Source organism: Myotis yumanensis, unplaced genomic scaffold (assembly GCF_028538775.1).
Source record: "Myotis yumanensis isolate MYYU_CA2020_CCGP unplaced genomic scaffold, mMyoYum1.0.hap1 SCAF_12, whole genome shotgun sequence".
Lineage (NCBI taxonomy): Eukaryota > Metazoa > Chordata > Mammalia > Chiroptera > Vespertilionidae > Myotis > Myotis yumanensis.
The window spans coordinates 4,013,955-4,039,140 of NW_027223763.1; the positions used below are offsets into that span (position 1 = coordinate 4,013,955).

Sequence of the window (25,186 nt, forward strand, 5' to 3'; positions counted from 1 at the left end):
TCAGTGGGTTCTCCATCCCTGGGCAGAAGGGCCCACATGCTCCCATCCTACGAATGGAGAAACTCAGGCTCAGGGTGGCGGAGGTCTCACAGGGAAGGGGAAGCAGCCAGGATGCAGTCAGGTAGCTCGTCTGGTCCCTGAACGGCTCACGCTGCCCCTCCCACCTGCCGCCGCTGGAGAAGCCTTTGCTCCTCCGAGAGCGAGAGCGCCGTCCCCACCCCAGCCTCGCTCTGCTCCGGCCCAGCGCTTTCCTGGCCCATGGTCTTCTTAGTTCTTTCACACTGGCCACCCCTCCCCGCAACAATTACATTAGGAAACAATATTTATTTTAACAGCTTTATTAAGATATAACTTAGCCCGGCCATGGTGGCTCAGTGGTTGAGCATCGACCTATGAACCAGGAGGTCACGGTTCGATGCCCGGTCAGGGCACAGGCCTGGGTTGTGGGCTCGATCCCCAGTGTGGGGAGTGCAGGAGGCAGCTGGTCATTGATTCTCTCATCATTGATGTTTCTCTCTCTCTCTCTCCCTCTCGGAAATCAATAAAAATATTTTAAAAAGCCCTGACAGGTTTGGCTCAGTGGCTAGAGCGTCGGCCTGCGGACTGAAGGGTCCCGGGTTCGATTCCGGTCAAGGGCATGAACCTTGGTTTCAGGCACATCCGCAGTAGGGGGTGTGCAAGAGGCATCTGATCGATGTTTCTATCTTATTGATGTTTCTAACTCTCCCTCTCCTTTCCTCTCTGTAAAAAAAAATCAATAAAATATATTTAAAAAAATACTTCAACCTAATAACTCTGCAAAAATATTTGTAAGCCTAGAAATATGTGACTGAGAAGAAATACACTGAGCTTAAGCAGTGTTTGTAACTGGGTGGTAAGATGATGGGTGGTAGTTATTTTTATAGGATTGTTATTTTTTTAAGGACGATGAGCATGTCACAATGGTTAAAGACATAAACACACAGGATTTGGGGGGTCAGCGAGGCCCCCCAAGTCCTTCGGGAGGACTTGGTTCTTGGCTCTGTCGCTTGCTGGCTGAGTGAACGCTGGCAGGTCAGTTTCTCTGCAGAATGGAGATAGAAGCGTCTCCACAGTACTGTTTTGAAGATTCAATGAAATAATGTGAAACAAAGTGTGCAGCTTTGTGCCTGACACAAAGCTAATATGAAGTAATTCCTTTATAACTTATGTAATCAGAGAAAAAGTTTTGAAGGTAAAGCTTCTTTGGAAAGAACCCTCATTGACGAAGGCTGTGGAGTGGAGGTCAGAGCCAGGGTAGGGCCCAGAGCAACCAGCGCTCAAGTCTTCCCGGTAAAGATGCTTTTGGTTGTAAGTAGCAGCAACTCTCTCACCAAGCTTAAGTCCTAAGTCCAGGGTGGGGAACGTCCGGCCTGCGGGCCGTATAAGGCCCATGAAATCATTGGGTCTGGCCTTGCCAAGGCATTAAGGGTGAGTTAATTAAATGTTTGACCAAATATATAGCCTTGCTTTTGGCCATTTTTCCAGGTGCAATTCCTGGGAGTGAGATTCTGATTGGCCCAGCTCTGGGTAGGTGTCCATCGTGCTCCAATCAGACACGACCAAGGGGGCGGGGTCACAGCACACACGGGGCTAGTGGGGCCCAGTTTTGTGAAGGAGATAGAGGGAAGCTTGTAGGCCAGGGGGACACCCAAAGCGCCCACTCAATTCTGCGTCTGCTTTTTCTCTCCCTTCCCCTGGGGCTTCTTTTTACTGCGGGTTCTTCCTCCTCCATTCTCAGCAGCTCACTGTGCACTGTGGGCCGGACAGCTCCCAAGGGTCACCTAAGCACTTCTTGGTTTCCCTGGCACGTGCCCCGGGGCCACAGTTGGGGACAAATGCCAGGCTGCTGGCTATAGTTGGACCCAGGTGGGCATTTCCTGATCCCCCATTTCTTGCCGGAGGAGAGAGGGGTCGATTCTTCCACATAAACAGATTCTCAATCAGAAGGTGGCCTTCGGGGGCACTTCAATCACAAACACCAAGGTGGGGCTAAGAAAGACATGATTGTCTACACACGTGCGCACACACGCTCTCACACTCTTGCCTCTGTCTCTGCAGAATAAAGAAACAAAAGACTAATGTATCTTGTTTTTTATTTGTCATCTTATAGCTCCCCACCATAGCCACCCCCCACCCTTCCCCTCACTGACCACTTTTGTAGGCTACAGGGGACCAGGGAACAAAGCTGGGGCCTGGCACCCCCACTAAGCTGCCAGCCCCGCCCGGGAGAACAAGTCACAACTACAAATTATCACGACAATTAGCGCCTGTACTTGGGAGATGGGCAAAGTGAGGAGGCCCGGCTTCATTGTCAGCTGGTCTATTTGCCAGCGACCTTGCTCTGGAGGCGATGATATTCCTTCAGCCTGTAGACCAGATTCGAAACAAAGAGAAATGTAAATGAACAATAACAACACGCACTCCCCTCAATTAATGCAGGCAGAGCTGGGGCCTCGGGGGCAGCTGTTTGTTAAGACGTGTGTGAAGTTGTCCTTTTTCCTCCCTCCATTCCCTCTGCCCTCCAATCAGGATAATGTAATTAATTTATTTTAAGGTGGTGTGTGTGGGGGGGGCACTGCTTGTCATTGTTAAAGACAAAACATTTAACTGGCAATGGGAGACAGGAAGAGGCCATTATGAAAACCCACTCTGTTTGGAGACATTTAAAAAGGTTTGTAGTCATAAAACACAAAGAGAGGGCAAAGGAGGCAGGGAGGTGGAGGTAGCTGGTTCTCGGAGGGAAGAGCGTCGGGGTGGTGGGGCTGGATCTGAAGACTCTCCCCATCTTGACCGGCTCTGGGAGGAAATGGTGGTGTGTTCCTGGTGCATGTGTCCAACCCCAAGCCCCGTGAGAAGGAAGTTGGGGATTAAGAACACACGGTGGGACAGACAACCCTTCTGGACTCAGCATCCCGGCTTCCTAGCTGTGTGACTATGGGCAAGTTACCTAACCTCTCTGGGCCTGTTTCCGGAGCTGCATTTTGTGAAAGAATTCAATGAGACAACCTAGGAGATGCCTGGAAGTGGCTTAGTCTTTGGTAGCTGCTGGCAATCAATGCCCCGTTTGCCCCTGTGCATGATGGCAGCCCCACGGTCACGCCCAGGCGGAGGGCACGCTGCCCAGCTCTTCCTGCATGCTCGAGTTCCATGAGCTCCTGCCCAACTTTCCCTGCACCTGTGAGCAGGCACAGTTCACAACTCCACGTGGGATTCCCGCGTTCTGAAGGGGTCTGAGACCACACTGCAGTCAGGGTTTGAACGCAGGTCTGAGGGTCAGATGTGTGCCACCCCATTGGGTCATGGAGAGCCACGTGGCTAAGATGGCTCCCAGCTGGACCTGCAGCTCAGGAATGGCGACCTGAAGGCAGGAGCTGGCCAGGTGACCTGCTGGGGCTCCCAGGGGAGTCCCTGCAGGTGGAGAGGGTGTCGGTAAACGTCAGATTCGAAGGGCAGGGCCCCAGAATCGGGAACCCACGTGCCCAGGACCCTTTTGGCTGTTACAGGTGTGCCTTCTGGCCCCGCTGAGAACGGGAGCAGGCCCCGAGGATGCTGTGGACGGAGCGACGGGAAGGCGGGGCTTGTCCAGCAGCCAGAGTGGTCAGGCCCCAGAAAGTCTGCTCCCCACACCTGGGCCGCTGAGGACCTGTCAGGGCCCAGAGCTCCTCACCTCAGGGAGTTGATGTTGATAAAACCGGTGGCATCGATCGGCTCGTAATCGCCCTGCACGTTCATGCTGCGAGGAGAGAGCAAAGCCTGTCAGCTCCCCGGCCTTGTCCCCGCACCCGGGGGACCCCTGGGGCTGCATAGGTGGGAAGAGCAGGTCCTCCAACAGCCAGAGCACCACATGGGTAAACCGAGGACATGTGCTCGAGCTGGCTCTGCCCTCGGGGCTGTGGGGGTCCAGGAACAGCGATGGAGTCCAGGGGCGGAGGGCCCGGGAAGCCCCAGGCGCACCCGGAAACAGCCTGGGATCCGCACAGCGGGTCCCTCAAGCTGCAGGGAGGCTCCTGCGCCCAGGGCAGAATTTGCCCAGTCACCTTTCACCTGTGTGTCCAACCAGCCAGACCGTCTACTCCACCCTCACACGGGACCCCCGCCACACGCCAGGGTCATGGAAAGTTCGGGTCAACCGCAGCTGTACGCACGGGACAGATGTTTACCTTCATTCCCCACCTCCGGCTTCCACCCCCAGAGTTGGGAGTTCTCCCTAGTTGCGCTCCGAAACCCTGCTGAGCCGCAGTCCTGCAGGTTCGCTACCTCCTTGTGCGTCCTAGCACCCCCGCTCCCCACCACAGAGCTCAGGGCCGACACCCTGCCTGCGCCCCGGGCTGCAGTCTTTCACTTGGAAATGGGGCTCCATGTGAAACCATACAGCTGGCACCTGGCGTACGGAATGGGCTCACTATTGCACCATCCGTTCATCCGCTCATTCATTCATTCAGATATTCATGAGGCACCTACAGCCTGGCTGCCAGGAGTCCACCAGGCACCGAGGAACCGGAGCTAGATAAGCACAGTGCCCATGGGGGGGCAGACGGAAGCCACCGATCACCTGTCAGCTCATCAGGACTGTGGTAAGCTCTTTGAGGACAAGTTCAGGGCACTGTGGTCTCAGGTCTGACTCCACAGGGCCTCCCTCCATCCTCTGCGGGAAGGGGGACCCTCCCATTTCTCACTCGCCCCTTCTCAGGCCCTGCCCTGAATCAGCCCCTTGTCCTCCTGCCAGCCTCAGGACACAGCCGGTTCAGGGTTCTCCGTGACAAGGAGGCGGCCTGTCCCCTCAGGAGCCTTCGCCGGGAGGTGGGGCCGGGAGGGGAGGGGACAGGGAGTGCGCCATGCTGAGCCCCCCGGAGGCTGTGCCTCTGACTGGCTCTTTGTGGACTTTTTACAACAACAAAAGTGGGATCTCTGGCCTGCCCCCCACCCCAAACTTGTTCCCCCTGTGCCCTTGCCCTGACCTTCATGGGGCTTGAAGCTGGCACACAGAACTCCCACGCCCCCCCCACCTCCACCTCTGCCGGCCCCTCCAGGGTCCAGCTGGCTGACGCCTCCAGCCTCCAACCAGCACCTTCCCTGTGGGGGACACGATGTCAGACTTCAGAGGGGCCGCAGCGTGGCACCCCTCCCCGGGCAGAGGAAAAACTGGGCCAAACTAAAGCAGCAGCCTAGGGACACTGGCCTCCTCCCATGTCCGAGGGTTCCTGTGCTCAGTCTGGGGGCGGGGGCTGGGGGAGAAGGCAGGAGCCCCTCGCCTACCAGCCTGTGCATCTGTCCTTCCACCCCATCTCCTGTGGCAAAACAACTGCCCCCCCCTTCCCCCAAATGGGCCCTTCTGGACCACCCCACAGCCTTGCCAGGTGAGGGACCCAGCCGGGGCAGACTTGTCCTGAGAGGCTGCCGAAATGTTCCCAGAGATGTTTCTCAGGAACCGACAAACCTCTTTTTCAAACCGAGGTCTGGGGTTGGGGGGTGGAAAAGAGTTTACAATGATTTTTTTTTTTTACCTCCCCTGACAGTCTACAGAAAACCTCTGTGCTTTTATTTCTGTTCATTCGAGTGGCTCTGACCTGCTCTATAATTACGTTACTTTCTACCTACTGTGCCGCGGCATTTCCAGTTCTGCTACCTCTCGCGGCTTCCTCGCGGGTCCCTGTGACGCTGTCACTCATGGGCTTTCAAGTCAGCGATGTAGAAATCAGAAAGAAAAGGGAACTCGTCGGAGACACAGTGAGAATAAATGCTCCTGCTTTTCTCTTTTTTTCCCCTTTCCCTTTTTACTTTATTCATTTAATCTCCCTGAGTGAGACTCTAAGGCTTAATGAAGGGTTGGACAGATTATTAGAGGCTGTTGACTTGGAGGGGGAGGGAAGAAAGAGCCAGAGAGAGAAAGAGAGAAGATAATTTGACATTTACCCCGACTGATCTAAACTGATTCGGTTATATTTATGGCTTATAAAGTGTTTAGAAAGATTGAAGGGGGGAGAAACTCAACATGGCAAAGAGAGGGGAAGAGAAAAATTATATTGACTGCCAAACAAAACTCGTGCTGTAATTCTCACCTGGCCCCCGGGACGGGGGTGCGGGCCGCAGGCGGAGCGAAGCTGGGCCTGGAGTCAGGTGCAGCTGTCTGTCCCCCAGGGGTCTGTCCCCACCTCTCAGGTGACCTCCAAACAGATGCCTCGCTCCTTGGTCAAGGCCACTCTCATTCACGATGCAATCACAGGCACGGCTAATGGGCATCGGCTGGCTACCTACGACCCAGCCCCCTGGCCTCGCCACCCCGCCGTTTCTCTCCTCGCTCCTGTCCATCTCACTGACCCTACAGGCCCCTCTTGGGTCAGAGGACATCGAGATGTCTACCGCTGCCCAGTGTCCCCAACCCACCTTCTCCTCCACACGACCCGCATGTCCAGGTAGTCCTCTTGGCCTGTCTCGAAGCAAACCCACCCCAAGAGCATGCTCTTTCCTCAAGAACATTCTCAACTCAGCATCTGCCACCAGAAGGTACCTGCTGCCCGTGCCCCAAACCCCAGGCTGAGGCGGGACCTTCCCGCCTCGCTCCATAGCCAAGCCCTTTGGATTCCACCTCCTGAATATTGGCCAGATCTGTCTGCTTCTCTCCTCTCCTAGAACCATCAGCCCAGCCCAGGCCACCCCCAGCGCCCAGGGAGCCCTGGGTGCCACCCTAGCCGCTCCCACCGCACTCAGACCCATTCTCTAGAGCAGCCGGAGGGGCCCTCGAAACACACAGATAGGATCACGCCCTCCCTTTAAGATCCGGCTCTCGGACCCTCACACTCCGGCCCCTTGTCCCTCGCGTTCTTGTGGTGCCCGGAATGTTCCGGATTCTCCCCAGGCTCAAAGCCTCGTCACACAATGAACTCTTTTGGAGATCAGCTCAAAGATGACTGCTCAGTGACCACGCCCGAGCACCCCGTGTCTCCCTCTGCACAGCCGGGGCCACGGTTCCTAACTCTACATCCGGGCGATCGTTTGATTGGCGCCTCTCTCCCCACCGCCTGCCCTGCCCACGCACAGGCGCATCTCTGATGAGAAAGCCAGTCAGAAGGGGCACTGGCCGTCAGGGCATGAGCCAGAGGGGGCAGGTGGGGGACACCTACCTCACCAGCTCCTCGTTGTAGAGGGACAGCGGGGACTCCCGGCCGAGGATGTACACCTGGCCCTTGAAGACAGACACCTGGACTTTCCCCTCCACACGCTCCTGGGACTTGGCGATGCAGTGGCGGACGAATTCACACTCAGGGCTGTGCCAGAAGCCTGAGGGGAAGGAACGTGAGGGTGCTGAGTCCTTGCAAACGACCGCACCCAGGGACGAGCCCAGGCCCCCGCCCTGTGACCTTGTGGGTCAGGAGGAGCAGCTGTCCCCCAGGGTCAGGAGGGACACTAACCGCTGGGGTGAAGGGACCCCGTCCTGTGCCCACAGGGAGCTGTTTTACGAGGACAGGAGACCAGGCAAGACTCAGGCTCGTGTCACCCGGGCCCAGCAGCCGGGTGGCAGTTTTGGGGTCAAGACCCTGTGTAGCCTTAACCGGTTTGGCTCAGTGGATAGAGCGTCGGCCTGCAGACTGAAAGGTCACAGGTTCGATTCCGGTCAAGGGCATGTACCTTGGTTGCAGGCACATACCCAGTAGGAGGTAGCTGATTGATGTTTCTCTATCATCGATGTTTCTAACTCTCTATCCCTCTCCCTTCCTCTCTGTAAAAAATCAATAAAATATATATAAAAAGAGAAGACCCTGTGTATGTGGCCTTCACTTCTGTGTCCCCATTTGTTGAGGGGGTGGCTCAGTAGCCCCCTCCCCGGGCTGGTGGGCCTCCTGCGGGTGGAGGCCCTGGGTTCAGGGGCTGCTGTGCACACTGGTGTCTTGACGAAGAGCCAAGAAGAGCCCACCCCCAGGCTGGGCAGGCCCCTCAGAAATCAGTGAACTGACTTCTCCATGTTGTTATATTTTCATTCGCAAATGTGGGCCCAAGCTCTGACTCCTCATGAACAGCCCTGTGAGAAACCTCTCCCAGATCACACAGCTGCCAGGGGCCTGGGCCGGAGCATCCCGCCAGGGCCTGAGAAACAGGATGACCCCCCCCCCCCGTCCCCCCTCACTGCTCACTGCACCCACCCATCCCCAGAGCCCGGAGGCCAGGGGAGCTGCGCTCAGTCCCCAGGAAGGGCAGGCTCAGACTGGGGACAGCGGCTCCTTTCTAGTGGCTGCTGAGGGGCCAGCAGGCGGCTGGCCAGGGTTGGGGGAGGGAAGGACGCTGGAGGGTAGGGTTTCTCTGAAATGGAGCTGGGAAGGTGAGCCCACCTGGGCAGCTGTGGGGCCAGATGGCTCGTGATCTCCTGCCCTGATAAAGGGCCGGGTCAGCCGGGGGTCTGCGCTATTGTTGGGGCTCCAGGCCTCCAGGGGCATGGGCTGGGGCTCTGGGTGGGAAAGGGGGACGGGCCGCCTCTGGGACGGGGCCGGGCAGGAAGAGAAGAGGTCAGGCTCCTGCCCAGTGACCTGCCACTTGAGTTCACATCCCAGCTCCACCTCGACAAGCAAGGTTATCTCTTGGTGCCTCAGTTCCTTGCTCGCACGAGGAGATGCTGTTGCTGAGCACTCTCCAGGGGCTGTGTGGGTGCAATGAGAGGATGCAGCCACTTGAGACTTGAACACGGCCTCCGCCAGCCCTCACTGTATCCAGGGGGCAGACACCCGGAATGGGAGCTTGTGAGTGCTCCTGACTCAGCCTAGACCAGCGGTTCTCAACCTGTGGGTCGCGACCCCTTTGAGGGTCGAACGACCCTTTCACAGGGGTCGCCTAAGACCATCACAAAAACACATATATAATTACATGTTGCTTTTGTGATTAATCACTATGCTTTCATTATGTTCAATTTGTAACAATGAAAATACATCCTGCATATCAGATATGTACATTACAATTCATAACAGTAGCAAAATTACAGCTATGAAGTAGCAACGAAAATAATGTTATGGTTGGGGGTCACCACAACATGAGCAACTGTATTAAAGAGTCACGGCATTAGGAAGGTTGAGAACCACTGGTCTAGACCCTTGCGGGTAGGGGACCCCGATGGCCCCACCCCCCCCATCACACCCATCTTTCTGACTAGGTCAGGATGATTAGACCGTTAGTTCCCAGGCTGAAGGATGGGCGGTAGATGGAGACGAGATGGGCATGGAGACCCCTGTGGGAGCGCCTGGCCTGGGCTTCATCGCAGGGTCTGCGGTCTTCATTGCACAGGGGTCTTCAGCTCAGATTTCTTTTCCCAGCAGACCCAGCCGGGGGTGGGGGGCCGTGAGCTTGGTGTGCTGCATGGGGGAGGCCCTGCAGGTCCCAGACCTGGGCCAAGCACTGTACTAACGGGGATGACAACACCCATTTCACTGCTGAAGAAACTGAGGTGAGGGGAGAGGAGGCGAGCCACGCCCCCAAGTGAGATGGGTCCGGAAGCTGGGGTTCTGCCAGGATGACCTGCAGAGAGGGGGCAGGGTCTCCCGGGACTGAGGCTGCTCTTGGAGGGAGAAGGTCTTTACAAGTCCCATGCAGGCAGACCAGGAGGTTTGGGGGTGGGGCAGGAGAGGGAGACAGTGGTCATGATAAACAGGGCCTCTAGCAGGGGGCTGAGGAAAACAGGCTTCCCTGGCCTCAGTTTCCCTGTCTGTGCTCCAAGATGGCAGGGGCCCCGGGGAAGCCAAGCGCCAGAGCGGAGTGGTGGGCTCTATCGCAGGAGCTAAGTAGACCGGGTGCCCTTTATTTACAGGAGGGGAAACCAAGGTTCAGCGAGAAGAGAGACCTACCCAAGATCATCACCCAACCAGAGGCGAGGCCTCTGTCTCCTGACTCTGCTCGGAAGCCACGCCAGGCCTTTGCAGTTGTTTCCTACACCCGGGAATAGCGCGCTGTGCCAGGCACTGTTCTAGATGCTTCGGGAACATCCACGCATTTAGTCCTCGCTACAGGCAGAATCATTATCCCCACTTTGCAGATGGAGACACTGAGGTACAGGGAGGTCAAGTGACTTGCCCAAGCTGGTCCCTGGCCTGTAACATCTCTGTGAGAAATCACAGCAAACAGCCCCTCTAAGCTGTTGGGGGACAGGCTGCTGCCGGGGCCAATCCTGACATCTTTGGGGGACAAGGACATCAGGGGCACCTGGGCAACGTGAATATGAATCATGCCTGCCCAGGACATGTCTCCAGGGCCCTCACGCAGCCCCTGCTCCTCCGCCCTGAGGCTTACGTCCTTTGAAACCTCCTAATTGCTGTAACTCATTTTGGGATTTAGAGCGCTCGGCGGGCGACAGAGCAAGAACACTTACAGCCCAGGTGGCGTGGTGGACATGAGCCCACAGCCCAGGGCCACGTGCCTCAGACACCCAGGGCTCCCCGTGCCTGCGCGGAGCCCCAGGACCACCCCTGCTAGCGGCCCAGCCTCTGACCTTCCCCTGGGATCTGCTGGAGAGGCCGAGAGCCACGCCTCTGAAGCCAGCTGTCCTGGGCCCACAGCCGCCCCTCAGCAGCCTGAGCCCTCGGACAAGTGTCCTCACCAGAGGCTGGGGCCTGGCCCCTCCTCGGCCGCTGAGACACCCTGCACGGGAGCAGCCCGGCCAGGTGTGCGCCCCTCCATCGCAGCCTGTCGTGTCCTAATGGCTCTCCCACTCTAACCCAAACCCGCCTCCCAGCACTGAAACCCGGGAGCAAGGGCGTCCGCAGGAGACCATGGCATTTAAACACCTGTGTGTACCTGGGCTGGGGGCCCGGCTTCAAAGCTGCCGGAAACAATGGGAGGAGAAACGTCACCAGTCAATCACCACAGAGTCTTCTTGGAATGCCAAGATGAGTGACAGTGGTTAGGAGGGTCCCCTCCCCCAAAATAAAAATCTCCGGGTGCAATAGGGGTGAGGAGAGCACGGAGGCTTATCCAGGGAGTTATTAATTAGAGGCCCCAGTGCACTGTGGGGGAGAGTGGGGGGTCCCTCAGCCCAGCCTGCGCCTTCTCGCAGTCTGGGAGCCCTTGGGGGATGTCCAACTGAGGGCTTAGACCCGCTCCCCGCCATGAGGTCGGCTTGTGGCTGAGCGGTGCTCCCCATGTGGGAGTGCACTGACCACCAGGGGGCAGCTCCTGTGTTGAGTGTCTGTCCCCTGGTGGTCAGTGCGTGTCATAGCGACCGGTTGATTTGCATATTAGCCTCTTATTATATAGGATGTTAACTTTCCCCAGGGTCCTGACATCCAGGCCCCTGTGCCTGTCAAGATTGGCCGCAGGCAGCAGCCTGTCCCCCAGTGGCTGTTTGGTGAGATTTCTCTAATCAGGGAGATATGAGGGGCAGAGAGCAGGCTGCCAGCAAACAGTTTTTGGAAAGGGCTGGGCAGTCCTCTGGGCTCTGTGGGCCCCGCGGGCTCTGCTGAGACGACCTGTGAAAGGAGCATGGCCCCACCCAAACACTCCTCACAGTCACTGAACCCCTATAGAAACTTCCACGTGTCACGAAGGGGTATCATTTTAAAAAATGTTCCCCAACCACTTATATATAAACACTAGCCTTAGCTCATGAGCTGAACAGAAACCGACGATGGGCCAGGTTTGAGGACGCGTTATACAGTGTGGGGTCAGAAGGCCTGGGTCCCGACCCCGTGACAACAGGTAAGGCACAGAGACTCAGTCTCCTCGCCTGGGAAGTGGGAACCCGCCCGCACTGCATGCTCACGTCACCCCCAACCCATTCCACGCACGGGCTGGGCACGTGGCGGTCCCGGTGATTCCTCGGTTAAGGTTCAGCTCATGCGCTGCCCGGGCCTGGGGCCGAGTTCTTGGTCGAGGCAGCCTTTCCCTTGCTTAATGTAGGAGCTCCAGGTTCTGCCTGGAGACAGCCTGACCTAGGGTCACACCCAGCGAGGCCACTTCCTGTTGTGTACCTTTGTACATGCTGCTTCCACTCTGAGCCTCAGTTTCCTCACCTGTAAAAGGAGCTGGCTGCTCCTAGGAGAGTTGGGGGGACCCCCTGGGACAGCGCTTGTCCCCACACAGTGCCTGGCACTGGCACCTGCCTGGGGTGCCTGGGGGGACCCCGGATGCAACCTTGGAGTCACACAGACTGCAGGTGGCGGGGGCAGCAGACACCTCAGGGGACCGGCACCTTTCCCTCGACACCCCGTGAGCAGGGCAGGGCCTGGCATCCCCTCCTTGCTCCCTCGTCCCCTGTCCCCACTTGACCTCCTTTGACCTGCTTGTTTGGGGCTGTGGCAGTGGGCGGGGTGGGCCGGAGGGGAGGGGCAGCGGCGGGGGCTACGCACCGGTGTACACCAGCTCGGCGAATTTCAAGCCCAGGCCTTGCTTGATTTTGCGCACTTCCCGGTCCATGGTGAAGGCCTCGATGTCTAAATGAGCGTGGTAAAGGACCGTCCCCGCTGGGGTCTCGTAGATACCTAGCCATTTTTCCAGGCAGGGGGAAAAGGAGAAAAAAAAGAGAGAAACACATGAAACCCAAACTGTCAGCAAATGACAAAAAAAAAAAAAAAAAAATAATGACTCGTCTGACAGGAGACAAGCCGGTCGGACCCATTCACTCCCAGCTTGCTGCAAAATGCATCTGTCATTATGTTCATGCTGGGGCCACGACAGTCCACTCTGCGGCTTGCGGAGAGAATGTCTGGATGCCCCCCTTTGAAGAGGCCGCAGACGTTGGAAAATGACAGGGTTCGGAGCTGCCCCCCTCCTTCCCAATGCGTGCCCACCGGCCCGCGGCTGAAAACCTGTAATTAAACCGACGACGGAGGAGCCCAGGGCCCCAAATATCCCTTCCTCCCTTCCACCGGGGAGCCAGGGAAGGGATGCTGTGCGTACACGTGTCCCCGCGCGTGCATGCAGGCCAGGCCTCTCTCCGCCCGTGGCTCCTCTGCACCGCGTCTCTGCAGAGCGACCCTGACCTTGAGCTACACTCCCAGCACAAGCTGTACCTGCAGGGCCGGGCTGGGGCCCAGAAGTCCCCCACCACTTGCACCTTTCCCGAGAGGGCTCAGCATTGCTGTGTGACCGAGGCCTGCAGTGGCGGGGACACCGAGGCCTGCGCAGGGACCTGCCCAAGGTGGAGCTGGAAACTGAATTCAGGTCCCGAGCCCCTGGCCGGAGCTGTCTGCTGCGCTGGGTCAGCCGGCGATGCGGGCCCAAACCCACTGTCCTGCTCAGTGCCCTGCCCACCACCTCGGGCTCGGTTCCTCCATTTGCCGAACAGCCTGCCTGGACCAGACGGGAGGAAGCAGACCTGAGGGATGTCCGATGAGCAGCGCCGGGCTACACGGGAGGACACGAGGCACCGAGAGGCGGGGTCACCCACGCACACGCGGCCAGAGCCCTGTTGGCCCAGCGCCGGGGCCTCTGGAATGAGTTCACCTGAGTATGTGCAGCTGACCTTGTTCAAACTGCCCCGTCCGGAGGGGCCATAACTGCTCCCCCGCCCACGAATGCTACCCAGGAAGTGCCGTTTCCTCTCCACGTCACAGCATTAAAGGGGCAAGCTTTCAGTTAGCCTGGCAATGGACCACCATCGCCTTCCCAAACTCGCTGCGGCCTTAAAAACACACACCAAAAACCTCGAAAGGATTTGCACACCCGTGTTCATAGCCGCGCTGCTCACATCAGCCAAAGGGTGGGAGCAGTGGAAATGCCGGTCAGCGGCCGAGTGGGTCGACCTGGGTCCAGCCACACGACATGTTCTTCCCCGACCTAAAGGGCACCCTGACCCCGGTGGCCGCGGGGATGTGCCCCGAGGACACGATGCTGAGTGAGAGAAGCAGCCACAGAAGGACAAGGGCAGCGCGATTCCACGGACAGGAGGCCCCCAGACGTCACATTCAGGAGACAGAGAGGAGAGTGCTGGCTGCCAGGGGCGGGGTCTTGGTGGGGGGTGTGGGGAGAGGGTTGGCGGGGGGGTTAGGGTTTAGTGGGAACAATTTCAGTTCGGAAAGAGGAGAAAGTTCTGGAGATGGATGGCGGCGGCTGCACAACCGTGTGAATGTCCCGAATGTCACTGAACTGGACGCTTAAAAACGATTAAACTGGTAAACTTAATGGTATGTATATTTTACCTTAATTTTAAACCATCCTTTAAAAACTGCAAAAACTATGGAGACTGTTCCCAACTCTGAAATCCAAAGGGGGCTGAGTCATGGGACCAGCCAGGAATCCCCCCGCTGAGGGCTCCAGTCTGGGGATCACAGGAAAAGTCCGAACTCAGAAGCAAGGCCTTTTGCCTTTTAGGATCACCCCGTGTTCTCCCAACTTTTAGCTGCAAAGCCAGGATTCCAACAGTCTCCCGCAGGCGCCTGGCACATGGGCTAGAGTCCAGGCCCTGCTGCAGGGAGCGGGGGCCTCTCTGTGAACCCCGCCCCGCCCCCCCCCCCAAGCAGCCTTTAAAGGGCTGGTCTGGTCCCACACGCTCATTTTCCAGGTGGGGAGACTGAGGCCCGGGGCGGGACATGACTTGCCCCAGGTGTATGGACCGGCATGTGGGTCTCCTAGCTCTGCTCCAGGTGGCCTCAGGGCCTTTGGCAAAGTGACAGGAGCTCCCAGAGTATGAAAGGAGAGTCCAAGTCAGAGGTGCCGTGGCCGAGAGGAAGGGCCCGGGTTCTCGCGGTGGCTCCCAGGCTCAGGGGACGTCCCCTGTGCATCACAGAGCCCAGCGTGGATGATCGAAGTTGCTATGGAAGAGCCTGGCCATGTCACTTGTTCGGCTGCGCGGCCCGAGTCCAGCTGTGGCCTCGGGGGGGAATGTTCCCGGGGAGTCCCTCAGGCCCTCGCTCGCCTCAGCCTCTCTTGTCAACACAGAACGGGGTGAGAAAGGCAGACGAGGGGGAGATGGAGGGATGGCTGAGAACAACTGCGAGGGGTGGGGGCAAGGAAAACCTATGCAAACTCCTCGGGGTCAGCCTGACACCACCCCAAGTGGCTCCCGATGGCCTCAGGGCCCCGAGGAGAGCCCTTTGCAGAGCCAAACGTGTGCTGAGCATTTGGGAATGTCCGCCTCCAAAATGGCAATAACAGCCACAATGCTAAAGCGTTAAGTGTTCAAGTCCCAGGAACTTTTATCCCCAAGAATAAAGCCGTTTCTCAAGAGTCACCTAAAGCAAGATCATGTCCAGGCCTACTGGTCTTCTCAGCCGGCAGGCTCGGAACTCAGGATTCATTGGTTTGGGAAGACTTCTGATGATTAGGTTCACCACATTTTGAAAAAACAGCCCCCACACTGGCAGTTGCCCCTGTCATCCTGGGCAGGCCGATACAGCCGGGCTCACTTTCACTCCTGGGGAACCTGTCCCCCGCCCCCACCCGCCCATCTTCCTGGCCTGGGCGGGGCCAGCGTGGGGCATGGGGGAAGCTGTATTTGCAGGGCCGGGGCTGGGGCCCACAAGTCCCACGCCACTTGCCTGAAGGTACGTGCCCAGACCCTCTCTTCCCACTCTCACCACACCCCGTGGGGCATGCGTACTGATGGCTTTGTCTCTAGGCAACTCCCCAGCATCACCTCCCAACAGTGCAGAGAGGGCACAAGGCCGGCGGCGTGCTGTCCCCGAGTGCCTGGTGGGCAGAGCTACCCGTCCTGAGCCCTCAGAACCGGCCTCCCGGCTGTCGACCCTCCCAGGCAGCCACGGGACACACCAGCACAATTAATATTCCTGCTCCTTTTCTACGAAGGTGTTAAAGTTAATTGTGACTGATCAAAACGCTTGTTTTCTGGTTGCTGCTGCTGGTGTGTGTGTGTGTGTGTGTGTGTGTGTGTAAGAGGGAGAGAGAGAGAGAGAGAGAGAGAGAGAGAGAGAGAGAGAGAGGATCTTAAGATCTCTCCTCTCCACAGGGGTAAAGATAGATGATTTCTGTGTATTTCTTCAGGAGAAAAAAAATGACTAAAAAAACCGGTGACAGAAACCTGATGCTAAAAGACTATGGATTTGGGGCTTTTGACAGTCAGCATACAAACCACTGAGCAAAAGGAGGAGGAAATGACAGCTGAGACTCGGCGTCGCGTGGAAGAGACAACAGACATCTTCGGAGTGACACGCACAGCGGTTCCAAGTGTCTATTTTCATCTCCCCGTGTTTGCAGGAAAAGACAGAGGTGTCAGCAGTTCTCCGCGGAGCGGCTTCAATCACACCATAATTACTGCGGGGGGGGGGGGGGGGGGGGCAGGAGCTGGGGGCGGGGGTGGAGGAGAGTGGACCAAAGAGGAAGAGGTGGGGACCAAAACAGCTGCTGCCACTTCCATTCTCATCGGTCCCCGAGGCTGCCAGGTTAGCCCAGACTGAGCAATTTGGCGGAATTGAGCGGGATCCGAACTCAGCCGGAGGCCGGGGGTGGGGGCGAGGGCACCTGGACCAGAGGCTCTGGTCCTTGGGGAAGCGGTATCCAGAGGGAGGGATCTGGAAACACCCGGGGAAGGGAGGTTGGCTGGAGCCCAAGGACTCCCCTGGAAGGTACCAGGGCCAAGGAGAGAGGCAGTTGCTATGGTGACGGGGAGGCAAGTGATGGTGGGACTCTAACCATCCTCTATGCTCCTGGGAATCAGGGTGGGCCTCTAGGGCTGGCTACTCCAGGCCTCTGCAAGGGCAAATGCCTTTGCTCTGCAGATCTCCCTCCATTCTCCACCTGGAAGGTTCCATCTGTGTGAAGCTTTTGGTGGGTGGGCGGGTAGGTAAGTGGGCAGTCAGCCCTTGTTCCTTCTTAGCCAGAAAGTAGAGGAATAAGGAGGAAGTTAGAGGAGGGGAGGGATGGGTAGGGTGGAGGGAGAAGGTTAAAGAGTGAAAGAGAAAGAATAGAGGGCAGAGAAAGCTGACGAGGAGGAGGAGGAGAAGGAGGAGGAGGAGGAGGAGGAGGAGGAGGAAGGGGAAGGAGGGTTGAGATCTGGGGGGCCAGGCTGGGAGAGGAGCAAGGTGAGCGAAGGACATGAGCTGGCTCCTTCCCTGCTCTCCTCCTGCCTGTCTGGCCCCCCTTCTCCTCCCCACTGATTTCATTTACTTCACTTAATTAGCCCCCCTCCAGAGTTAAAAAGATAATGTGATAATGACGATGTGAACAGCCACAATACAGCGAAAGCTACTCCAACTGCGGCTTCCCCAGCTCCCTGCCCCCTGCCCCCCTGCCCCGATGGCCCCTGATGCCACGGAGCCGGCCACCTCAGACCCAGGGCACCGGCACTGCCCAACTCCCTGACACCCCAACCCCCGGGGGAAAAACATACAGAAAACCAACCAAATAAAAACAAAAAACCGAAACACAACACAAATAAACAAGCCCTTAACGAATTGCAATTATGAGCTTTGTAAAATCGATACAAATGACATTTCCCCTTGTCACAGAGATACGGACAATAGTCCTCTTGCTCTGCCCTCAACAGAGTTGGCAATTAACAGCCTCTCCCATTACCGTAGACTTAATAGAAACCCCGTAGCGGCCGAATCCATAGCGTCCCAGTTTATTGCCCGCTCTTTCGTCCTCACTACAGATCACTGGGCGTGGAGAAATAACAAGATATCACCTAAAATTAGGAAACAGTTTTCTTCTCTCACCCCCCAAACCAAGTAAGAAAATAGGTGACTTAGAACTTCCAAAGGGAGATGACAACATCACCTCGTCTTGCCCACCGTGGACGGCAGGAGTTCAGAGAGGGAGAGCAACTTGCCTGAGGCCACACAGCAAGTTGTGTGACCGAATCCTGTGCCTTGAGGGACAGCCCCTCGGGTACACACGCTACTTGGGCGGGGTGCAGGCTCTACTGCAGGCATCTGTCCCTCTGGTGGGTGGCATTCTTACCAAAGAAGTCAGAGCTGCCTGCTAGTCTCCTGGCTCCGACCTGCAATGGTGATGGCGCCCAGTTCTGGGGAAAAGATGGAGTCTACCATCCAGGCTCAGCACCTACGGTGGGCCAACAGCTCTCCAGATTTGACCTAACACAACCCTTTTCACAGAAGTTGAGGTTCAGGGAGGCTGTTGCTTTCACAGCGGTGATGGAGCCAGGATGGGGACTCAAGCCGGGCACCAAAGCCTAGACCCTCTATACCAGTGATGGCGAACCTTTTGAGCTCGGTGTGCCAGCATTTTGAAAAACCCTAACTTAACTCTGGTGCCGTGTCACATATAGACATTTTTTGATATTTGCAACCATAGTAAAACAAAGACTTATATTTTTTATATTTATTTTATATATTTAAATGCCATTTAACAAAGAAAAATCAATCAAAAGAATGAGTTCGCGTGTCACCTCTGACACGCGTGTCATAGGTTCGCCATCACTGCTCTATGCCAACCTCTGCCAGGTCTCCAGGGGTTCAGCCCCAATCAGATCCAACCCACCACCCAACTGGCCACCTGGGGCACTTCCGACCTTTCCTACTCCTCCCAATCCACCTTCTCTAGCCCATAATCTACCGGTTGATGCCTATTCTCCTGCCACCTCCTCCTCCAGGATCTATCTAATCTGTCTTCCCAGATTAGTCCAGACCAGGCCTTTATCACTACCTCCTTCAGTTCCAATTTGCTTGGCTCTCCCTGCCTAGCAGGAGGCCACCTTAGAGTGACCTCAGGCCAGTGCTTGGCTTTCCAATAAGGAAATTCATTCTCACCATAAATACCAAATTTGATAGACTGGTCGTGACTGCCTGAAGCACTGAGACACATCCACAATCAATTAGTGATGCCTGCCAAGGGCACAGAAGGGGAATGACAATAGGGCCCTTAGTGGACCCCTCTCAGCTCCCAGAGGGCATAGGTTGCCTTGTCCTTTCAGCATCCTCCTGGGGCCACAGTCATTTTTGGAGCACCTCCCCTGCTCCAAATCCTGCTACGATACCCGGTCTAGAACCCAGATGGGCCATAGTCCAGACTAAAGCTCTTACTAGGAGCCTGTCTGGATCTGGGGCATCCGTCCAGGGCCTGCCACCCCGGTCCAGGGCCTGCCACCCCCGAGCCTGTAACTTTGAGCTTTCTCTTCTATACAATGAGGGTGCTGGTCTCAGGTTCCCCAAGGTCCCTCCAGGTCTGCCTCGGAGGGCTTACATTGTGAGGGCTCCCAAGGGCAGACTGAGACAAAAGGGCTTTTAATCAGATGTGAATAGAGGTAAGAGACAAAGGTAAGAGAGGGTAAAAGGCAGCAGCTAATCAGCACTATTGTTCTCCGCAAGGCCTTTCCAAGAGAGTTTCAATTAGGTTGTTTCCATCACAGCCCAGCCCCACAGAGGAGAGCGGCCGGCAGAGGCCACTTGCCACTCCCCACACTTCCAGAGGCAAACCCTAACAGGTCAGAGCCCCAAGGATGGACTCCCCCCACACGCCTATCACACGGCACCTGGGGAAACAGGCCCAGGAATGACAAGTCCAAGGTCACTGGGCAGGGCAGGGCAGGGCCGCCCTGGGGTGAGAACCCCAGCATCCTGCCTCCCGCACCAGCCCCCTTTTCCAACAGCTGAAATCTGCCATCGGCTCTCTTTAGATTTTAGGATTTTCGTTAAATGTCTTGAAGGGCGAAGGCCATGATAAACCTCGGCCTGGATTTATCTGGTTGTTATCTTTTTAAATAGACCCTAAGCAAAGCGATATGAACACCTGCCAACACAGGGAACCCCAACCCCACGGCCGTATTTAAAAGTTCAGGTACCCAGTTCCAGGGCTCTCACTATTGAAAGCTGGCCCCCTCCCTCTTGGGACTCCCGGAGCAGAGCTCTATCAGACCCACAAGGAGCCGAGATCCCCTGGTATGGATGGGAAAACTGAGTCCTCGAGGGGAGGGTGTGGTGGCGATGACGGGGTGAGCGACGGACAGAGGGAGTTACAGGCTCTGATACTGAGAGAAGAAAGAGGCGCCTGCTGGGGTCCAAACTCTCCTCCCTCCTGGCCTAGCCAGAGGTGGTAGGGGCTGGGCAGTCTGGCCGAGGTGGCAGCCCTGGCCTAGAAAAGCCCCCAGCCACCACCTCCGAGCTGCTCACAGCGCCTGTCAGCCCACAGCGCCCCCTCTGGCAGGACTCCCCTACCTGCCAGCCAGCCTCCGTCCAGCCTTAGGAATCAGCCCTGCACCGTCTGCCTCGGAACCGGGCCCAGAAGAGCCTGCCCTCCTCTCTCCTCAGAACCTCTCCTGGACCCCCAGGCTCCTCCCTGCCCTGGGACAGCTCTTCCCACAAAACTCTCCGAAGCCAGTGGCAAGGCACCCTCCACCCCCATTTCAGGAGGGAAACGGAGTCGGGTGGGGGTGAAGGGACTCGCCCAGCCACCGATGTAGCAGGGGAGTCGCAACCCCTGAACGGGACGGGGACCTCGGGGGACTCCGGGTCCGAGGCCAGCCCCGAGGGGGCGGCAGACTCACCTCGGGACTTCATCCCGATGAAGCGGTTCTCCACGATGTCGATGCGGCCCACGCCATGCTTGCCCCTGTGGGGAGAGCGGGTCACTGGGAGCCAGGCGCTGCCACCGGCCCGGCCTCGACGCCACCACCTGCGGCCGCAGTTGGGGCCCATCTGGGCTGTGCCCGCCCCAGGGCCACAGGCAGGACGCCAGGCATCACCTCGGATGTCCTCAGACTTAGAAGACTGTACACGTGAGGAAACTGAGGCCCAGGTACGGAAGAAGTCGCTTGTCACACAGTGAGTTTAAGGCAGTGGTTCTCAACCTGTGGGTCGCAACCCCTTTGGCGGTCGAACAACCCTTTCACAGGGGTCACCTAAGACCATCCTGCATATCAGATATTTACATGACGATTCATAATAGTGGCAACATGACAGTTATGAAGTAGCAACGAAAATAATTTTATGGTTGGGTCCCAACATGAGGAACTGTATTTACAGGGCCAGAAGGTTGAGAACCGCTGGTTTAAGGCGTAACTGCCGTGACCTCCCTATTCGGGCCTTGCGTGGCACCAGCCCCAACCTCTACTCATCGTTCCTGGTCCCAGATCCAGCCGAGAGCTGGAGGCTCCAGCGGGGCTGCTCCAAGGTGCAGGAGACCCTCCTGGGGTGTCACCTTCCAAGACAGGGTCGCAGGGACTCCAACCAGAGACATGGGTGCGGTGGCCAGGCTGCCTGTGGGGCGCAGGCCTGGCTCCGGGGCCCCTGGGCAGGACCACCAGCCGCAATGGCCGGCCCGTGCGGGCCACAGACAGCGTTTCCCGGGGCGGGGCGGGGCGGACACTCACGCGATTTCGTTCAGGTACACGAAGAGCTCCAAGGACGAGCGGTGGGTGGTGCCGTCCTTGACGTTGGTCACCTTCACGGGGACCCCTGAGGCGGGAGGGGAAGGCAGTGGGCCTGGGGCTGGAGCTCCGGGGGAGCCGGGCCTGCCACCCCGCCCTCTCCCTCCGCCCGCAACGCCTTAAATGGATGTGACAGATATGGACTCCAAGTGACTCCGTGAAGAGCCCTGTGCAGGCTGAGGCCTGCTGGGGGGAGCGGAGGGGCGAGAAAGCCCCCCGGAATGAAAGGGAAAATGCAATAAAAACGCTCTCCCCCACCCTTCCCATTCTCCTTGCCCCTTTTGCATTTAGGGGCTGTGAAATTGGAACCAGGCCCTGAACTAATTGAATTTCACGCTCCACCATTGTCTTATGCCAGGAGCACCTTCTGTCCCACCAGTTACCGGGGGGCCGCCCGGCCGAGGTGCACACACACACACACACACACACACCCTGCGTGTCTGTCAGGCAGACCCCAGGCCCCCAGCCCTACACCCCAGTCCCGCACGCAGCCATCTGATTGATGGGGGTGAGACGGTGCCCGCTCCAGCAGGCACCCTGAATTCTGAGAAGTGGGGTCTGGGGTGGCAGGAGGGCAGGAGGGAGGCGGCCGCTCGGGAGGGACCGAGGGGGGCGGAAGGGGGGGGCCGGTGGGTGGGTTCGGGGTTGACTTTGAATAGCAAGGGGCACTTTCTCGAGCGGTGTGAAATGAGCAATAAATGTATTAGGGGACTAACAAGAGAGCTGTAACAGTGACAAAGAAAGGCTGTTCAAAGTTGGCGGCTAATCCCCCACCCATCTGCCCAGCTCATTACCATGGAGCCGGCGACCGGGTGCCAATCAGGGCTCAATAGCGGCTTTCGAGTCTTTATTAGCCGGGTGCCGCTCGGAGGGGCTTCGCTCAAGGCGCTGTCAGCCTCCCCATTCTTCACCCCCATTTCCAGGGGTTTTATAACTTGGTTGTAAATTGCTATTAAATGTAAGTCTGCCCAATAATGAACCTTAAGCCCCTCTTGCCACCCCCCCGCCTCTCCCCGTCCCTTTCTCTGCCTCCTCCGCCCCATTGTCCCCTCCCTCGCCCAGCCGTGGACGGGGCCTGCCCCAGAAAGGGGCTGACATTGTTGGTGCTGCTGCCGGAGAAAGCCTCTTAGCCTTTAAAATAGTTAATAATTAGATTAAAACTTCAAATAAATTAACTAGCGGGTGAATGGGGACTGGCCGGGGAGGGTTCCTCCCGTCTATTTTGTTCCAGACAGTCCCCGAATCATGAAAATGGATCACGTTTCCTGTCCGGCTCTCTCGCCCCCATGGCTCTCCTGAGCTCCTGGGGGGTCGTGAAAGGATGGGGGGGGCACTACCTGGGTCTGTCCCACCATCTTCTCAGAGATGATGCCCCAACCGGCTGGGCCTGACAGAGTGGGCACAAGAGGGACTTAGTGCTCCAGTTGCCTTTAGGGGCCTCAGACCGAGAATCCTTAGGCGCCCAAGTGGCATGAAATCCAAGGGTTTGAACAAATGGGGAGAAGAACATGCCCCCTGTCTCGGCAAGGCTGCTGGGAAAGGCCAGGGAGAGGCAATAATTAAAGTTCCCATAGCCTCCATGCCTCACGCCCCTCTCGGTTCCTCAAACTCCTGCCCAGTATACCACCTCCTCCAGGAAGCCTCCCTGATTTCCCCAGCCTCCTGGAAAGGCCCTCTCCTCCCACCCGAGCCTTTAGCCTGAGCCTGGTCCTGCTCCTCCCATGACCAGGTATGCCCTGCCCTGCCTTCCCCTCCGTCCCCAAGAGCAAGGGGTGTCCCTGGTGCCAGGGCTGGGCACCCAGGCCAGGCCAGCAAACACTTCTGGGTGATAGCAGTGAGGGTGGAGATCAGGACTCAAGCAAGAGTGGGGTCTGAACCCCGGGTTGGGGCGTGGGGTGAAGCGTCAAGCAGCTGACTGGGGGCTGGCTGAGGCTGTGGCTGTGGGGTCAGTGCGGCCCTCAGGCTTCCCACAGTGGCTGCTCGGGCTGGAACGCTCTCACACTGAACGTGGCGCCTGTGAGCTGGTGGACAGCAGCCGAGTTGCCTTCCTCCCAAGCCTGGAGGCTCCATGGGTCTGAAGGGGAAGGTTGGGAGCCATCGAAGCCCCTGCCTGAACTCTGACCTCCAGAAATGCCGGAGGGGTGCCGAGGGCTCGTGCCCAGCCTTCCAGGATGCAATAAGGAGCCAGGGCCCCGAGCCCACCCTCTCAAGTCCTGAAGGGTGGCCACCTACCTCTCTTTCTACAATATATTTTATTGATTTCAGAGAGGAAGGGAGCGGGGAGAGAGAGAAACAGCAATGATGAGAGAGAATCATCGACCGGCTGCCTCCTGCACACCCTACCCTGGGGACGGAGCCCGTAACCCAGGCATGCGCCCTGACCGGGAATCAAACCGTGACCTCCTGGTTCATAGTTTGATGCTCAACCACTGAGCCACGCGGGCCGGACCACCACCTACCTTTCTTGAACTCAATCTCAAGGATGTCAGGGGTGTTGGGCCCTTTGGCCGGGTCCTGGGTCTTCGTGTACAGGCCTGGAGGGGCTTGATTCTGACAAAGGACAGAAAGGGGTTAGTGACCGGGGTGCCCAGAGCCAAGTCTCGCCATGCCGGACCCCGACTCCCTGCACCCCACCTCCTGCAGAGATCTTCACCCCTCTCCAGAAACGGGGGGCCGCTGGCACAGTCCAGCAGGCCTCCCCGCCCCCAGCCCGAGCCGGCCCCGCTTGCCAGGGGCCTGGGAAACAAAGGGCTCAAGAAATCAGACAATTTTTCCCCTCAACTTGATCTCATCTCTTCCTTCGACGCCCCCACAGCTGGAGGTAGAATACAGCAGGAGAGGAACAAGTCAGGCAGGAAAAGGGCGACTCTGGAGGCGCGAGGCGCATTGGCGGGCTTCCCGGGAGCGGGCGCGCACGCTCTCGCAGGCTCCCAGGATTGGGGTTTATTCTGCACTGACCGCAAAGCTAATGACTACGCGTGACCCCAGCAGGTGCTCCAGCGAGCCGAGCCGGCCCCGGGTCCCCGAGGTTAATACTCACAGGGAGAAAACAGAAAAGCAAAGCAAAAACCCATTTGAAAACACATCAACCCTTATGTATATTTTTCCTTGGGCGCGTCAGAAAATGGGCCTCACGTCTCCACGCAGCCACGGAGGGCGGCTGGCTGCCTGGAATTCTCAAAATTCCCTCCTGCCTCCGAGGCCTCGGCTCCCCGAACCTGCCCCCCCCTCCCGCCCCCCCTCCGGGCTCTGGCTTGGACGCTGTGCCGGTGGGACGGGGCCTGTCGGGCCTGACTGTTCATGGCCTGCTGTGGGCACCCCGGGCCCAGCCGTTGTCCACCTGCTGACATCCTGGGAAGTCCAGTCCCCTAATCTTTGCCTTTAAAACCCTGCAAACACTCCCACTCCCCTGTCCATGCACAGATTCTTTCGAGTCCTTCCAGCACCCTGGGCAAGCACTGTTACCCCATCCACAGATGAAGACACACAGGCCGAGGGGGAGGGGCCGTGGCTGCAGCCAGGGCAGGGCACCACGAGGACCTCAACAAACATGTGCTGGTTTCAGGGTGGTGGAGTCAAGGCCTCAGGCTTGGGGCCTTGGGCAAGCGACTTCCCCCCCGTGGGGCCTCCGCTGCCTCCGATGTAGGATGGAAGAAACGACCTGCCTGTGACTGTCTGACCACTCCAGGGAGACAGTCTTTCCCGGCTATGAAAATCACCCAGGAAAATGCCAGCAAGGCCTGGCGCCAGCTGTCCCCAGCTCTGCAGGTGGGAAGGGCAGTTGGAGTGGAGCCTGGTGAGGCCCCGTCCAGGACGGGTGGGCCATCAGAGCGCCTGCGGGCACTCGGCCTGTTGGCTCCCTGGAAGGGTGAACGGCCACCCCAGTTCCCACACCCCTGTGGATCCCCTCAG

General features: G+C 57.8%; 1 protein-coding gene across 1 annotated transcript in view; it reads right to left on the bottom strand.

Moving 5' to 3' along the window:
- Window positions 1-2,097: 2,097 nt before the first annotated feature.
- The window catches only part of ASS1 (argininosuccinate synthase 1), a 42,788-nt gene continuing 19,699 nt past the window's right edge, over window positions 2,098-25,186 (bottom strand). The window contains exons 10-16 of the mRNA XM_070430441.1: window positions 23,734-23,824; window positions 21,218-21,302; window positions 20,393-20,457; window positions 12,342-12,473; window positions 7,143-7,299; window positions 3,689-3,754; window positions 2,098-2,387 (exon numbers count right to left, since the gene is read on the bottom strand). Of these exons, the coding sequence (XP_070286542.1) occupies window positions 2,342-2,387; window positions 3,689-3,754; window positions 7,143-7,299; window positions 12,342-12,473; window positions 20,393-20,457; window positions 21,218-21,302; window positions 23,734-23,824 (642 nt within the window). The 3' untranslated portion in view covers window positions 2,098-2,341. The remainder of the gene's footprint in view (window positions 2,388-3,688; window positions 3,755-7,142; window positions 7,300-12,341; window positions 12,474-20,392; window positions 20,458-21,217; window positions 21,303-23,733; window positions 23,825-25,186) is intronic.